At 39.3% G+C, this 16,679-nt stretch overlaps 2 protein-coding genes across 3 annotated transcripts in view; one reads left to right on the plus strand and one right to left on the minus strand.

Annotated features, from left to right (window-relative positions):
• The window catches only part of tet2 (tet methylcytosine dioxygenase 2), a 34,190-nt gene extending 29,271 nt beyond the window's left edge, over positions 1-4,919 (plus strand). For both annotated transcript variants that reach the window (XM_039797815.1, XM_039797806.1), the window contains exon 10: positions 779-4,919. In XM_039797815.1, the coding sequence (XP_039653749.1) occupies positions 779-2,145 (1,367 nt within the window). In that variant the 3' untranslated portion in view covers positions 2,146-4,919. The remainder of the gene's footprint in view (positions 1-778) is intronic.
• A 104-nt stretch (positions 4,920-5,023) lies between these two features.
• On the minus strand, positions 5,024-13,862 carry ppa2 (inorganic pyrophosphatase 2). Its single transcript, XM_039797828.1, has 12 exons — positions 13,613-13,862; positions 12,249-12,313; positions 12,096-12,140; positions 11,944-11,997; positions 9,817-9,936; positions 9,458-9,544; positions 7,651-7,777; positions 6,239-6,366; positions 5,978-6,063; positions 5,801-5,870; positions 5,645-5,684; positions 5,024-5,546 (listed from the first exon to the last, which is right to left on the minus strand). Exons 1-12 carry the CDS (start codon positions 13,800-13,802, stop codon positions 5,524-5,526), a joined length of 1,035 nt encoding a protein of 344 aa, XP_039653762.1. The 5' UTR covers positions 13,803-13,862; the 3' UTR covers positions 5,024-5,523.
• Between the last annotated feature and the right edge of the window lie 2,817 nt (positions 13,863-16,679).

The following is a 16,679-nucleotide window of genomic DNA, read 5'->3' on the forward strand; positions in this document are numbered from 1 at the left end:
TACATCATTTCTGTTCGCATATAGGCTGGTTATGTTTGTGTTGATAAATTTCAGTTGGTACGGTCACATAAATCATACATTAGAAACTTGTGATGACGAATTAAAAAGCACTGCCTATAGTCTGTCTGTGTTCTGAAATAAGTTATCTACTGACCATCACCGGGACTTGTGCAGAAAAGAAATATCTTTTTAAGTCTGTGTCCAGCTCTCAGTAGAATCGTAGCTTAGGCTTGACGTTTTATAAAACTAAAAATAAGGTAATTGTCTACAGGTGGCTGCCTGTTGCAGGCAACCGCGGGGCACAGAGCTTCAGACAACCAGGGATATAAGAGCAGGCTGCACCAGAACAGTATAATAATAACCAAATCCAAAACACACAATTTACTCTCAGTGGTTTCTTTGACATGAGAAATACTTTCTAGTAGTAGTTCAGCTCACAGTTAAGTCGGGGGTGGTCCTTAATGTGGCCCAGGACCCATACGCGTACACACTGCTAGAAGAATGTGGTTATATGTGACCCAGTCCCCCTGCGAATGTGGTCTGATTGATTGGATCTCAACGTGTCCTCAATGCATCCTCAATACATCCTGGATGGATTCACACTTGTACTTAGAGCTGTTTACTTGTGATCGGATCACTCAGGACGGATTTTAATACTAGCTGGAAATACGGTTGAATATTTGATCTCTTTGTAAGGACGTTTTGTCAACATACAAAGACTAGTGTAATTGTTTTGCTGCTGCTTAGGCCTTTATCCTTTGGGGGTTTTGTTTTCTAGGACCTATTCCAGGTGCTGTGGGAGCAATCCTACAGTCAGGTCAGCCAACACACCCCCTTGGGGCCCATCATCAGCAACTACAGCAACAACAGCACCAGAACATTCTTTCTCCTTATCCTGGCTCAACTAATTTAGCCAGCTACCCCAGGTTCCCCAACCACCCTGGTTCTTTTCCAAGCACTTCCAAGCCAAGCACCATGTATCCCCCTCAGCCACTAATAACAGCCAGCCCTTACTCCTCCCCACTCCATGTACCAAACTCTTACATTAATGGATCAAATCGTCCATACCCAGGTTATCAGTGTAACGGAGGAATGCCCCTTGACAGTTACCATGCATACTGTGCTTCAAACCAAAAGCACCTGGACATGTATCGACAACAGCGGCCTGCACTTTACTCAGAGCAGCAGTACGGTGTACATCCACGTTATGAGGTCAGTTATACGCCAAGGTATGGTGAGCCAGGTTTACAGGTCAATGGTTACAATGCCTGCAGCATGAGGCCAGTAAACCCTATGAGACCTTACTCCCCTTATGGTCCTAATGGAGCATCAGACCCACAGTTTATGGACCCCCTCTCAAGAGCACCCTCAGCTCATGGAGGTCTAGACTATACAGCTGCTGTGAGCAAAGGCAATCAGTTTGGAGGATACCCAAATCCATACCTGAGGAGCCCTCAAATCTTAGCCTCAGGCGAAGATCCTTTGCATATGCAAATCAAGACAGAGATGGCCATGCCCCGCCCACAGATGATTTCTGCTCAGTTAAGTGGCGGGTGTTTAAACCCTGAAACACAGTCAATGTTAGGTATGCCTAATGGGAGCCTCATGAGCTCTGGTATTAAGCAGGAGCCTGGAACACCACAGACACCCACAACCCCTCAAAAGCCTGAGGTGTGGTCAGACAATGAGCACAACTTCTTGGACCCCGACATTGGTGGTGTGGCAGTGGCACCGAGCCACGGCTCAGTCCTTATTGAGTGTGCAAAACGGGAGCTCCATGCCACAACCCCCGTTAAAAACCCAGACCGCAACCATCCAACACGCATCTCCTTGGTCTTCTACCAGCACAAAAATATGAATGAGGCCAAGCATGGTTTGGCACTGTGGGAAGCCAAAATGGCAGAGAAGGCTCGAGAGAAGGAGGAAGATGCAGAGAGGAATGGTGGCGAGGGGACACCTAGCAAGGGCAAGAAGGGGGCGAAGCGTGAGCATCCAGAGTCATCAGAAACCACCGGGGAGCCTCCTTACAAGCGTTTTATCCAGGCACTAATGGAGGGATCCTTGTCGTGCACAACAAACACCTATGTCAATACATCTCCATACGCCTTCACCAAGGTCACAGGGCCTTACAGTCAGTTTGTGTAAAAAAAAAAACACTCATTAAGAAGAAAATTCAAGGTGCTTTATTTATGACAAAGACAAATGGTCTTGTCTAAACACTCCTTCCTGTCCCTAAGGTTAGCAACAGTGTAGCGTTGAAAAAGGAACCTGTGATCAGATGAGATACAAATACCCTTTCACATCAGGTCTTTCACCTCTTTAACAATCAATCTTTACTTGTTGACCCTCCTAAGGATGTATTTATTTTTGTTTGGCAACTTTTGCAAGATACACACTGTCAAAATCTCTGGTGCTTTCAGTCTGATACACAAGGACCTATTTTTAATGGAAACAGTTTAATTTTTTTTTTCTTTTTACAAAATTGTACTCTTGGCATAAAACACTGACTTTGTAAATGACAACATTCACGGTGCTAAAGTGTGTGCTTATTACCATTTATTTGAATTAAAATGCCTTCACACTATGACCATAACTCACTCTACGAGTGACACTGAATGACTTATGTCAACAGGACACTGAAAATATCATTGCACGATCAAATTATCAGCATAATGGTTTTAGGCAAGTCAGTGTTTTAGAGCACTTTTTGATAAAGAGAATCTTTTGGTAATACCTTTTAAATCAGAAAAAAAATGGTTATACTCTATTGCTACATTGACAGTAATTAACTTCTAAGCATCACTAAAATTAAATTGATGAATTTACAAAAGAGGATTTGAGCAAATCCATGAAACTGTTTTGAGTTCATGCAAAAAGATGTTTTTAGACTATCTTTGTGTTGGTGCTTCTTTCACTTTTCTATGTAATTTATACTGTAAATGGAGCCATTCTTATGGTGCATTTTTAACATTGATGAAAAAAGTCTGTTATTTCAGTTTTTTCCAGGTTTACTTCGTTGTCATCAACTGTTTTTAATGTTCCTTACTTTAGGTTCATTGATCAAACCTGGACTGTGAATATTACATGTAGTTGTATGTTTGTGGTGCTTAGGAAATGTGCTTTTTATACACTGAGGAACATGAAACAGGGTAGGCTCAGTGTCAGTTTCAGAGGGCAGCTGGCTTGCTGATAAACAGGTGAGATTTGTACAGTAAATTAATTTCACTTTTTCGAATTACTGTTATAGATTGTGTTGTAAAGAATGCTTATGCTATTTCATTGCATTTCTTTGGGTTTCAACTGATTTTATGTCATAAGGTGCTATCCAACCTACTAGAAACATACAATGTGAGACTCGTTGGGCAGTGAGAAGGCTTTTAAATAATGTACAGTACAAACCTGTCATATACCTCAAAACTAGTTTGGCAATAGGAACATATTTTCCTTTCTTCCTTTGTATATTACTTGCAAAATGTTAACAGGTCAACTCCTGGCCAACAAAAGGAATAAGAGTTCATTACTTACTTTCTTATCAATCTGCGAGAAAGTATTACTTGAACTTTAATCTTTGATGTTACAGTAAAATCAGGGACATTTTCAACTAATTCTGTGTTCATTGCCTGTATTCATCTGGTCTTTTTCTTATTCAGGTACTTGCCATTGCATCCTGAATCTGATTCTTGTCTACTCTACTTCACAAAGAGAAAAATATTTTGTGAGGAAAAAAATATTTTCCTGCAGTTTTTTACTCCTATTTTAGCTAGTGGGATGGTGGTAATCTTTTAAAAGTAATTTGAACATATATGCACTGAGTTGACTAAAGGGAAAGTATGATGTTGACTAAGTAAAAAGTAATGTTTTTGCTTTTGCTATGAGGCAAGACCAGGGCAATGATTAATGTAGTTGCACATCTTTGTGCCTGTGTATAGTTAAATTTATTTATAACCACTAAGCAATTGTATAATGATTTTTCTTCCCTATCTATTTGATTGAATTAATGCGATATATAGTGGAATGACTGTCATGTTATAGCAACGTACCCCACTCTTCAACATACTCATTTTCTGAAAGCACTTCATTTCTTTTTCAGGAAAAAAATATGGAATAAAAGAATTACAAAACATTTTATTTAAACAGATTGTAAATGTGTTAAAAAAAAAAATTATGTCAATTTGTACATACCAAGAACTTGTATTGCAGGAATACAACTCATTCTTTGATGTTGATGTAGGTTCTTCTTTTTCTGTTAAATTGACCCACAGCTCCTCTATCAGCAATCCTCATCATATCTTTAAATATTCTTTAGGTTCTTTCAGGTCAACAGAATGATCATGGTTAAATTATCCAGGAAGTCTGTAAATGTATGCTCACTGTTTACAGTTATAGTATCCTGTTCGCTCAGACATTAGAAGTTCTAGTTTTTTTAACTGTTCCAATTTTGTAAAGAGAATCTACATAAAATGTTGAATTTCATTGTACAGAACCCAGCTACAGTAGCAGGTTGTTGATGAGAAAGCCAAGGTGTCTAAGATAATATAGCGGGTTAAAAGCATAGCCATACTTGAAGATGCTTCAGAGTGTTTCTGAGTGAGTCAACATAACTTGAATAACTTTCTGGGCTTAACTAGTGTGCTATATGTGCTCAACTCGAAGGTTAAGCTAGCACTTGGTCTTTTTTGCAGTTAGACACTAAGGGTATAAAAAAAGTGCAACTTTTTGCCTGTCATTTTATTTTTTAAGGCTTCCCTTGTTCTCCTGAAGTTCGGTATGCTACAAAAAAATGGAAATTAAGGATGGGGAATACTGTAAGTATTGTAATGTAACGAATGCCGTTTATTTGAAAGCTGTGTATAATATCATTCCTGATATTGCTGAGATGTGGGTGTTTTTTTAATAAAATGTATATTTATTTAAATCAATTTGATTTGTTTCTCCAAGTTAATACTAATATTAAAATTCTTGGGCTTCGTTGTCCACAAGTTTTGAAATGTGTAATTACAGATGAAACTCGAAAGAGATGATGCCATGTTCACGTCTTAGTTTTTTTATTTATCCAAACAGGAAGAAATTATTTAGTTGTTACATACAAAATGTGTCGTGACTGGGGTTGCTAGCAGAAAGCGATGAGACCATTTTAGCACGACTTTCAGTCTTATACAAGGCTGGACCTGGACATTTGACACAAAACTACTGCAGTACATATACATTATCATTTACAGTTTAATAGAAAGGAGACCAATTATTTTTGCGATTACCCTCTAAATTATAATTATAATAAATCAATATGGTGTCCAACATGAAACCAAAAAAAACACATCTCGTACAGATCTTCACTGGCTCATATTTTCAAGGTACTGCATGTCACCTTTTTTTTTTAACAAATTATTGGATGATAAACTTAGATACCACTTTATACAGCTGAGGAGTCCTTACCAGAAAAACTAATCTAGTTGCATTCAAAAGATGCAGCTGCTTCAAACTGCTTCAAATGGTTTTGTTGGTTTCCATATTGTCTTTAGGGCTTTAGACAAAATGCCACTTGTCCACTGTGCAAAAAAAGATTTAAAAACCCATATAAATATGTTGAAACATGTAATACCTCAAACAAACCAAATTGAATGCAGGTTAGTTATTATTTACTTACCATCTGGAGACACCGCGTGTGCGATGACGAATGCAGGGGCCTTGGGTGTCAAATGTTATACAGGACAATTACCAAACCTAACTCTGATACAGTTTTATAAGCTATTATTGTGTTTGCTATTGTCATTGTGAAACAACTACATATGAAAGTTCTCACCGATTCCACCACATCTCTGGCCTCATCTGCACTGCATTTGAAAGGGCTCTCGCAGCAGGAGATGTTTTTGCTGATCAAAAAAGTAAATAGTGTTCATTACACTTACATATGCCTATTGTACTGTATATGTACATCACACACATACACACTGCAGTTTTTTTTAAACTACCAACTTACCATTCGATCCCTCCGCTATTTGTCTGCTTCTGCACTAGTGCCCTCCAGTGCTCATGGGTGGACTTTATGATCTTAACTGCAAAGTCCTATAAAAATCAGAGAATCGTCAAGAGAAAAACGCATCCTTTGATTTCTTAGGGAGCAATCAATTTGAGCATGTTCAGTTATAGCCACTGAGACCACAATAGATCCCAACCCCTAGTACACAAACTGGCTTGTCTTATCTACGTACTGTGTTTGGTGTTCCGAAGCTCTCAGTACCTTGTCTTTGAATTGTCCATTGAATCCAAATTGGTTCTCGGGCTTTCCATCAGGCACCTTATATTTCCTAAACCAGTCAACAGTTGCCTCTAAATGACCAGGCCGGCTCTTGCGCACGTCCTCTATGCCTGAGGAAAACACAAACGCACTCAGCAGAATAAGAACAGAGGACCAATTTGCACCTTATTCATCTTGGTATGAATTAGATATGACTCTGTACTCTTCATGCAAAAACAAGAAGATGTTGACTATGTACATCCTTTGGAAGGATAGTAAGTGTTACATATTTAGAGATTACAAACACATACATGTAAAAGTAAACATGTAATCAATTTATAATGGCTCATAAAAAGTAGCCAGACCCCATTAAAACAACATTAGTAGAAGGTTGCAGCTGTATTGGAAAAAAGGCTTAAAATATTAAGAAACAGGCATTGCAAATGCTGTATGGGGCCTTCAGGAAACATACAATGTTTGTTGAATGTAAACAAAGCCATGTTGACAATAGAAACTCCACAGGGTATGTTCTAGGTACATGTTTAACCACAGTCTAAAGTTACTGTTGAAGTTGAAGTTGCTAACGGGGTTTATGTGTTGTATTTGCAAATATCTCTTTCCAAATTCAAGCACTTGAATCTGAACTGGGCAGTGCAGGTACATCAGTACCGTATTTATAGTACGTGGTCAAGTGCGGATCTGACAAGCTCTGGAGTTTGGGCAACTTCTCTTTAAAGGATTTTTAATTCAATTAACACGTTTATCTTAACATAAGCCACGTTTACCTGATTGTCTTGTTTAGCACATTGCAGATAAAATTCTAATTTCCCTGACTTATGATCATGCCAGGTTTCCTGAACTTCAGGACGGAGAATGGATCCGTGTAAGGCAGCTTTTAGATGGTGACTGTTAGCCTGACAAGCCAGACCCACATCAAGATGTTGGATCTGGGAACTCACCATTGACAGGCCTCAATCCGAGGGGCGGGATAAACGGTTGTCTTTCAAATTCCCTCTGCACGCAATAGGATAGCGCTACAACCAGGCAGAGCAACAAAGAAGGTAGCGAAGCTAGTTGATAGATTAAACGTCTGCCGTATCCGGTCGGCAAAACTCCGAACACATCTTCCTTTTTTAAGAATGATTTCTGTGCCGTTCTTTTTTCTTTTCTCAAAGAAAAGCTTAACTCCAAGTCTTCCAGAAGACCGCTGTTCCCAGCAGCAGCAGCAGCCATAAGCCCGCCCACCGACTCTATACACGATGTGATTGGCCTGACCAGAGTTTGGTTTTTCCAGCTCACAAGCCAACGGAGAGTGCCTAGACCCCCCTGGCTGCAAATTAAATTTGCTGCCGGTAGGGTGGGTCTAGATTTCTAGGCTAGGTGACTGTTGATATGATCTGTGAAAAAACACCCACTATTCAGGTTTTTGGCATCTGGGTCCTTAGCATTGATAGCGATGACCTTCCAGTCCATTTCTCCCTCATCGATCATGGCCAAGATGCCAAGGACTTTCACTTGGATCACCTGGCCTGGAAAGCACACCTAAAGAACAGACCAACAAATTACAAATAAACAGTCAAATCAATCAATTAAACAATTACAAGTGTATCTTTCTATAAATCGGGATATCTCCGTGCATGTGTTCCCACGCATGTGCAGTACAGAAGCGGGGGCGGTGAGTTGTTAAATCCCTACAAGGCTCATTGATTGCGGTTCACCGGCCATAGGTGTCTTGCCAAAAACTGATCATCTGCCAAAATCTCATTGGTGTCTACCCTACGTGCAAATGATGAAATAGGCGACACACTGAATCTCTAGATGAGCCACAGCTGAGCCGCGACTGATTGAGCAGCGCTGCAACATGTGTTTACAGGTTGAGGCTCTCCAGCACGTTGTTTTGTTGCACACATTTTTCTGGCCGTTCTGCACGTTGCTCAGCCGGGTTCCCTGCTTCTACCGCCTGGGCCACATCGCTTAAAACTACCACGATGTGTGACTGCTACACGAAAAAAGCGGACACGTTGAATCTCTACATGAGCCGAAACGCGACTGATTAAACCTGCAGCATGTGTTACAGGTTGAGTTTTATAAATAACGAATTACAAAAAAACACACATCAGGAGTAGAGTGCAAATCGGACCGTATTTTTCTGTCCGAGCCCGGCCCGCGTCCGACAGAGCAGTAACCGAACCCGACCCAAGCCCGACAGGAAAGATATTTATGTCTGAGTCCGACACAGTTAAAATCTCATTTTTTTCTCATACTAATGACACATAGCGTTTGTTTGTGTGGAAAGCCCGCTTTTATCAAGCAACTGTAGGAAGGCATTCGGAAATGTCAACAGATGAGCGCATCAGCGCACACGGGTCAACAAGCACACGTTAACACAGGCGCGCACCTACAAAATAAGCGGTTTTAAATTTAAAATGTTCTGGGGCGGCCTCTAGCTCACCCAGTAAGAGCGTTGGCTGAATGCAGCGGCGCAGGATTAGAGTCCGACCTGCTGCCCTTTGCTGCGTGTCATCCCCCATCTCTCTCCCCCTTTCATGTCCATCCACTTTCAAATAAAGGGAAAAGCCCCCAAAAAATTATCTTTATCACGCTGATGTGACAAAGCCCGACCCGAACATCATTTCTAAATATCTGTCTGTATCCATCTCTGTCTGTATCCATCCTCTAATCAGGAGGCTCTTTACTTATGCCACATAACACCGCCTGGGACCGCACAGTGCAAGTTCTGCTTTCAAATGTCAGTCAAAAGAGAGGCCCTATCACTCAGCACAATGTACTTCAAGGTGGAGATTTTCAACTCTAATATAATGCTGGATAGTTTAATGAATCATATTTTAATTGTGGTATTTTGTGAATAGAATCTGAATTTTCAACGTTCTCTGTCAGGTAAATGTAAATAAGTACACAATAAGTCAGTAGCATATGCCTACAGTTGGAATTTAAGTGCTCTGGGGGCCTTCTGTAAGTTATTTTGGAGTACAATGGTTCTAGAGAAAGCTGCAAGCAGCAATACAGGAGGTCAAGCAATTGGCCCATCCAAACAGGCACTGCACTAGTACTGTATAAAGTGAGTAAAAAACTATAATTTATATACAGTATATACAACTAAAGCAGTCTTACTATGATATAATTTATATACAGTATATACAACTAAAGCAGTCTTACTATGATATAATTTATATACAGTATATACAACTAAAGCAGTCTTACCTGGGTGCCGATCTCACAAACGTCAATGGGATCATTATCACCACAACAATTTGTCTCTTTGTCTGTGTGGTTTGGGTCCTCCCATGTCTTTTCCAAGAAACAGTTCAAAAACATGTACAAAATCAAACATCTCTAGCAAACATTTCAACCAACTACCTAAATAAATAAATAAATAAATATATAAACTGTGACTTTTTTTTTATTTTCAATAAAAACAAAATTAATCACTAAGCTTTCCAATTGCAGTGTCGTTATTTGTCTGTCATTGAAAAATTAATAAAGCATGTAGATGATGGACGTGCACAAAGAAATTCACAAGAAGTCTTAATGGCTTAATTCATACTGTGTATTTTCCTCACCTGTGGGAGCGCCCCATAATTCCAAATGTAACCTTTATGGGGAAATATGTTGGCAACATACCGGAGCTTTCCTTTCTTTACGTCTTGTTTGATCGGGTTCAGCGGTTCCTTAGTTGCAATCTGGAAATTAAATCATTTATTGAAGGTGTATGTTTATGTGTGAGTGTGTGCTTTCGCCAGTGTTAAAGCATCAGGCATGAAAACAGGTCAGTCAGGGGTGAAAAAGGTGAGAAGGATATTACCCCTCTCCGGGGGTGTCCGTTTTTGCCAACCAACAGTGTAATATTTCAATATGCACTCATTAAAGTTAATTTGACTGGCAAAACAGTTAAAGTCCTTCTGACATTACACAATAATAAAAGTCATAATTTTTAAAAACTAAAAAAGAAAAAAAAGAATATCAATTTTTATTTCTTCCAACCATATGTTAAATAAAGAGTCAATGTGGATGTACATATTGCAATAATATCATAATCCTACAATGAATCATTGTGAAAACTAAACTTTACTACTAAAAAAGCGAATTTATATATTATTTATCATGTAGGCCTACATTTATTAAAAACGTTTCATATAGCTAGACGTCTAAACTCTGGGACAAGGCCGTTATGTTTAAATACCTGCAATGCTGATTCCAAACAGACAGCTTTGTCAAGGCAGTTTGGGCTTCAGATATCTTTTACACAGTGGCCGTCATTAATGACAAATCATGTTCCGCTATGAACGTGCACACACATATTGTTTGTTTCACGGTCGGTCAGTGAAGGAACAGTCGTAACGGTAGCGGTCGTTGCCGGTAACTTACACGTATGACAGAGTGCACGGACCGAAGCTTTGTGACTAGCATCTAATGACTAGCAAGCACTTTCTTACCGCTGCTGCCGTAAAGTATCTTCCTTCAACATGCGCTGCAGAAGCAAGCACCCGGCTCCCTCAATTTGAGGCACCGAGTGCTAAACGGCTTCCCGTCTCCACCCTTTTCCTCTTGTCCTCTATTCATGCCCAGCGCCATTTATTTTAACTACTTTCTCAACTAAAGCTGTATCTACATGCTCCAAGTTTGATAAACTTTGCCTCCATTTCTTTTTAGCCACGTTACCACGGAGACCACACCGGCACTTGTTCTATGGGCACCGCACTCTCACATTTTGGCAAAGACCCGGCATACTTGTGTGAATGTGATTGGCTAGAACTCGTTTCATTGGTAGGTGGAAGTTCGATGATTGGTTGAATCCAGCACATCAAAACAAACCAGAACCCCCCCCCCCTTAAACATTTTCTCATCGAATCTACACGATTCACGTAGGTCACCTATTTTGGTTTCAAAACGGCGAATTTTGCCGAAAGGTGACTGATTTTCATGTCTGAAGCATACTTAATTGTAATTTCTCTCCAGAGATGTTCACAAGTCATTTTTTGGAAGTCTAAGTCAAGTCTCAAGTCTTTGAGGGGCAAGTTCAAGTCAAGTCTCTGGCCATCTGATCGGTCATCAGCGAGGGAGAAGTGAGAGAGTGACAGCGATTAGCTTCGGCGCGAGTAGCGACTCTAGAGTCATCGTGAGAGAAACAAAGTGTCTCCCCTGTGTTTTCTGACCACGGTGGGAAATCTGTAGCAGGAAAAGTTAACCCTCTCCTTGATTTCACGTTGTTTATGGAGAAGGAGAATCAGGAAATGAGTCGGGGGAAACGCAACGCTACCAAGCCACAGCCAAGCGACGTGCATTGCTGCGACGTGTAGTTACATTTTTCGAGAGGTGCATGTCAGGCTACGGTGTAGGGTCCGGTGTAGACGCAGAGGGGTCTGCGGGGCTACGCCGTCGATTTTACGCACGACTATAAAATGACCTTAACTCCAGAAAGAGTAATCTCTAGTAATCGGAACCTCAGTTTAGACTTCTTAGTCAAGCAATTTCTTGGTGACGTACACGAGTTTGGTATTGTCACTTTAGAGAATTCTAGAAAAATGTATAATGGATTATCATTGAATGAAAGTTGACATCCTAGTTATTACTCAAACATTTCAACCTCAGCCTTTACTAAAACAGTAGTAGCTGTAGTAGTAAAAGTGGAATAATCAAATTAATTTTATATAAAAAAAAGTGAGGTACAGTATCTATATCCTTCTTACCTCCATTTTAGCATTTGACCATCGAGGTACTTCCACTACCATGTTGAAGAGCATCTGAAAGTACAGAAGAAAGCTACAGTATGTGCAGTGCATGCGGGGGTGAATGTTTTCAGCTGGTAAAACAGACATAAAATATTTGAATTTAACAGTACCTCACTCTCATTCTTCTTGGGCTTTTTAGCTGGCAGGTCATTGTCCTGTTAAAAGAAAAACAAATCAGTAGTTTGAATATTGTGTGTTTACAGCTCAATAGCTAAACAGAGTCATTCTCTGCAGTATTTATCCAACAGAAACTAAAGCGTTACCTGTTCCGTATCCGCTTTAAGCGAGATGTCATGGAATGGTGAAATGTATTTTCCGTCAGAGTTTTCTAAGAAAAACAAAACAAACAAAACAGTTCAAAAATAAAACTTTATATATTCTTAACCTTGGAAAAAGGCCTTCTTCCTCTGCAGACAGAGTTCACTCAATTGTCACTGGGATAGCTAAAACTGAAATAGGTATTGAGCGATCTCCATGACAACTGAGCAAATTATATCCACAAAGGAAGGCTGTGGTTGAAAAGCTCCTGAAAAAGCTGCTGAGTGGACCTTGATTTAAGATTTAATTCATGGTGAGTTACACATAATTTACACGGTCATTTACAACTCACATCCACTTACTGTTGATTTATTGTTATACTGGACATTATTTACACTAGCCTACTATTAATGTGTGTTACTAATGCTTTCTCAAAATCTGTATAAAAACACTTGCAGTCACGACCAAAATACAGTAATATTACCCATATTGGAAATAGAATAATATGTTATGAGGTTAATATCATGCTGCTAGGTGAGTAAGACTATATTGAACAGTGAGTGAATAAATGTCTCAACTAGAGCTGGGCAATATATCGATATCGTGATATGAGACTAGATATCGTCTTAGATTTTGGATATTCGTAATATCGTAATAAGGTGAGTGTTGTCTTTTCCTGGTTTTAAAGGCTACATTACAGTAAAGTGATGTTGTAACTGTTCTATTATTTGCCTTTACCCACTTAGTCATTATATCCACATTACTGATGACTATTTATTAAAAATCTCATTGTGTAAATATTTTGTGAAAGCACCAATAGTCAACACTACAATATCGTTGCGGTATCGATATCGAGGTATTTGGTCAAAAATATCATGATATTTGATTTCCTCCAGATCTCCCATCCCTAGTCTCAACATCTGCATCACAATTTCATGAGTTTAACTTGAATCAATTGTACTGTGTTGATGAGATAATACTAGTTCATCTCTTTCAGCGTTATTTTGGTGTAGTTATCCACGAGACCGCCCAAACAGGAAGTAGAACCACGTGAGGAATTGCCGTAAGTGAAACATCCTCCTTGCTTTCCGGTCTTATTATACATCCATGTTGCTTTCTGCCGACGAACCATTTCAGCCTACAGAACACTGGGGGGGGCTAACACTGGTGGCTGGTGGGGTTTTCCTCTCTAAAACCTTTGTGGTAAAAGTGCCACATGCAAAAAAAACAAATTGTGCCAGATGTCAACAAAACCAATGGGTTTGCCACTGTACAAACGGGAAATTACAACCTGGTGCTGCCAAACCGTAACGCTATGAAAAGCAGGGGACACGCATGGTTTCTGCCACAGTGGCGATGATTAACTTACTAAAATAAATCCGGTAGTCAGGCGAATGGGGCTGTCCTCTCTCCTCCGTTTGATAGTGCATCGTTTTTCTGAAAGACAGCAAATGAGGACCGACTGCTGCTTGTGTGACGAGTTTGGTTCGAGAGGTGGAAAATGAGCCGAAAACTGTCGCCAAACAGACGACCGAAGGGCGCATCAGCAGCGGTCTCATTATAGACCCTTCTCCCCTCGGTTCCTGCTTCCCGTTTTTCTAATGTCAAGTCGGGCAGAGTGAAACAGGAGCTTCCGGTCTGAGGTTTTTCAAAACAAAACCACTCACCGTGCAGTCAAGTCTGTTGTTCACAATTGATTTAAAGCAATAAAATACAAACCAAGACCAGATGACGGAAAATTATGGAATTTGAATTTTATGAGTTATTCGAATTTGATGTGTCAAATGAAATGATGGGGCTGCAAGAAGAAAAGCCATTGGGGAAAGAAACAAAAAACAATGTGTCCCCTTGGGAGAATGAGGTGCTTAGAACATTACATGGCAAGGTAAGGCAGCTATTTGTATAGCACATTTCAGCAACATGGCAATTCAAAGTGCTTTACATAAAACATTAGAGCAGTTGAAAACAATAACAATATGCCAGTATCTTATGTGCAAAATTGACACTTTTTATGGTGGCAATAAGAAAACCACTGGGGATATCCAAAATGTAGAGAGTTAAAATAAAATAAAAAAGTAAAAAATGTTTTCATGTTGGATCTTTGTCCTAATGCTTGGCGCCCAGAGGATCTTTGCCTACGCCTAGAGAAAAGATCTGGTCAGTCACCAAAACATAGCCCACATAGCATGTTTTAACCCCTATATTTATCCATAATTTCAATAGTGTAGTAGTAACAGATTGTGGTATGTACCACTCACTAAATTTAAACAGACCATATAGCTTCTTGCTAGTTACTATTACACTTTTGTTTTTGATAATAAAATCGTTTCAACCGGAAGTAAATTCTTTTTTCCTTATCCAACTTTACAATTCTTTAATTGCATGTTTATGGTCCGTGTGTACCTTTATTTTACTGCCATCTAGCCAATCTGCGCTCCCACACCACACAGCACAAACACACACACACACACACGCACACACACACACACACACACACACACACACACACACACACACACACACACACACACACACACACACACACACACACACACACACACATTTGCTAGATAGGTCACATTGTTAATGTCTTGGCAAACTAATAGTCTATCTTTCTCCAACGAATGGGAACATAGATGCCTTTGCCTTATTTATTTAAGAAAAAAAAGAGGCATTTAATTGCTAATCCATGTAATGATTAAAATGGAGAGAGAGAGGGACATTAAGGGTGACTCTTTCTTTTCTTTTCTAATTTTGTTGTCTTTTTAATTGTAGCTGTTTCCATCATACCATGGTGATAATCTCCACAATACATGAGATCAAAGTCCATATATCCATTGTGTCTTAAACAAACACCCACCCCAGCGACCTTGATGTGTCTCTTTTACTGTTGAATAGGTTGGTCTTTGTTCAAACAAATTACATACGTATCGGCAGCCATAAAAAGTTGCTTTATTAAAATCTTAAAGTCGATGCTTGCCTTTGATACTGTTGCTAAACAGCTATGATTCTGCCAAACACAAAAACCTTTTCATTCAATGTGTTTCAGTAAATATGACAGTTTTGACCAATCTCGCTGTAGTTTAACAGAAAATATTCCATGCTATAAACCTGTAAGATGGACATTAGTGGTCAAAGTACTCTGACTTGACATGATGATAAAGTATGGGGATTATGGAAGCTTCACAGAGGTCTGTAAATGTCTGTTATTTAATCCGTTTTAATCTCTGTACGGTTTAGAAAAATCTGGATGGAGAGCCAAATGAGAAGAGTGTTCCTTCTTTCAGTTTCTGTGCCCATAAACAAAGCACTCAACAATGACTCTTCCAGTGATGGTGCCCAAGTGGCCAGCAGTAAAAGTCTGTGACTGTAAAAGATAGTGTGTTTTTATTTGTCTCACCAAAAAATCTTTGAAAAATAGGTCCTGTTAGCATTTGTTTTAGCACAAGAAAATACTTTTGTTTGTTGACTGAAAGCCTAAACTGTAGATGGTCATAATTATTCTCGAACAGCAGCTTATAATAATGACAATTTATTTCTGTTTTACTATTATATTTCATACTAAGTGCTTATGTAGACTCTGTTGTAAAGTACAGTGGAAATAATTGGACACAATCAATCAATTAGTTGATCAACATTGATTGGCAATAACTTGATTCATGATTTAAGTCAATTACCAAGAATGTCAACATTTCTCTGGTTGCAACTTCTCCGATGAGAGGATTTCCTGCTCTGGGAAATTTTGATGGATATTTGTATCACTTTCTGACATTTTAAAGACCAAACAATGAATTGAGAAAACAATCATTGAGTCGAGTAGATGAAGAATTTTATTCTGTGAGCAGTATATGTTTAATGACTATATTTTACTGCCTTACATTTGTACAATATACACTTCAAATGTACAATATACACTTCTCTCTTTGAGCAGGTCAAGAAAAGCCACACCCTGAGTGACACATTGTCACATGAGCTGCTTCAGGGCAAAACAATTCATATCGCCAAGCTGACATCAGCACACGCACACAGGAGATAACATTGTATACTCACTTTCATGTTTGTATAGAGTATGTGATTGTTCAGCATGGTTTACTAAGTCCACTTGGTTGCATAATACTGCTAACATTGAATAGATTTAACAGACATTAAATTAACTTTAAATAGTTGAATTATTTAGTAATAGCTTTTCTTAAATACACAGAGAGATGATAATGATGTTGCTGCTGCTGCTGCTGATGATGATGCAATGCGAGAAACAAAAAATATACAGTCCTATGTGGAGGACTGGCTGACATATAGTTGAGAGCCATATGGGTGCATCTTGTCTAATGGAAGTTAAACAGGTGTGCTATGAGCACACCGCAGAGTGATCTGAAAACACAATGGGAGCGCTCATTACCTGTGGTTCAATGGGGAGGAAACGTAGTATCTGGTTG

This window comes from Perca fluviatilis, chromosome 1, assembly GCF_010015445.1.
Source record: "Perca fluviatilis chromosome 1, GENO_Pfluv_1.0, whole genome shotgun sequence".
NCBI lineage: Eukaryota > Metazoa > Chordata > Actinopteri > Perciformes > Percidae > Perca > Perca fluviatilis.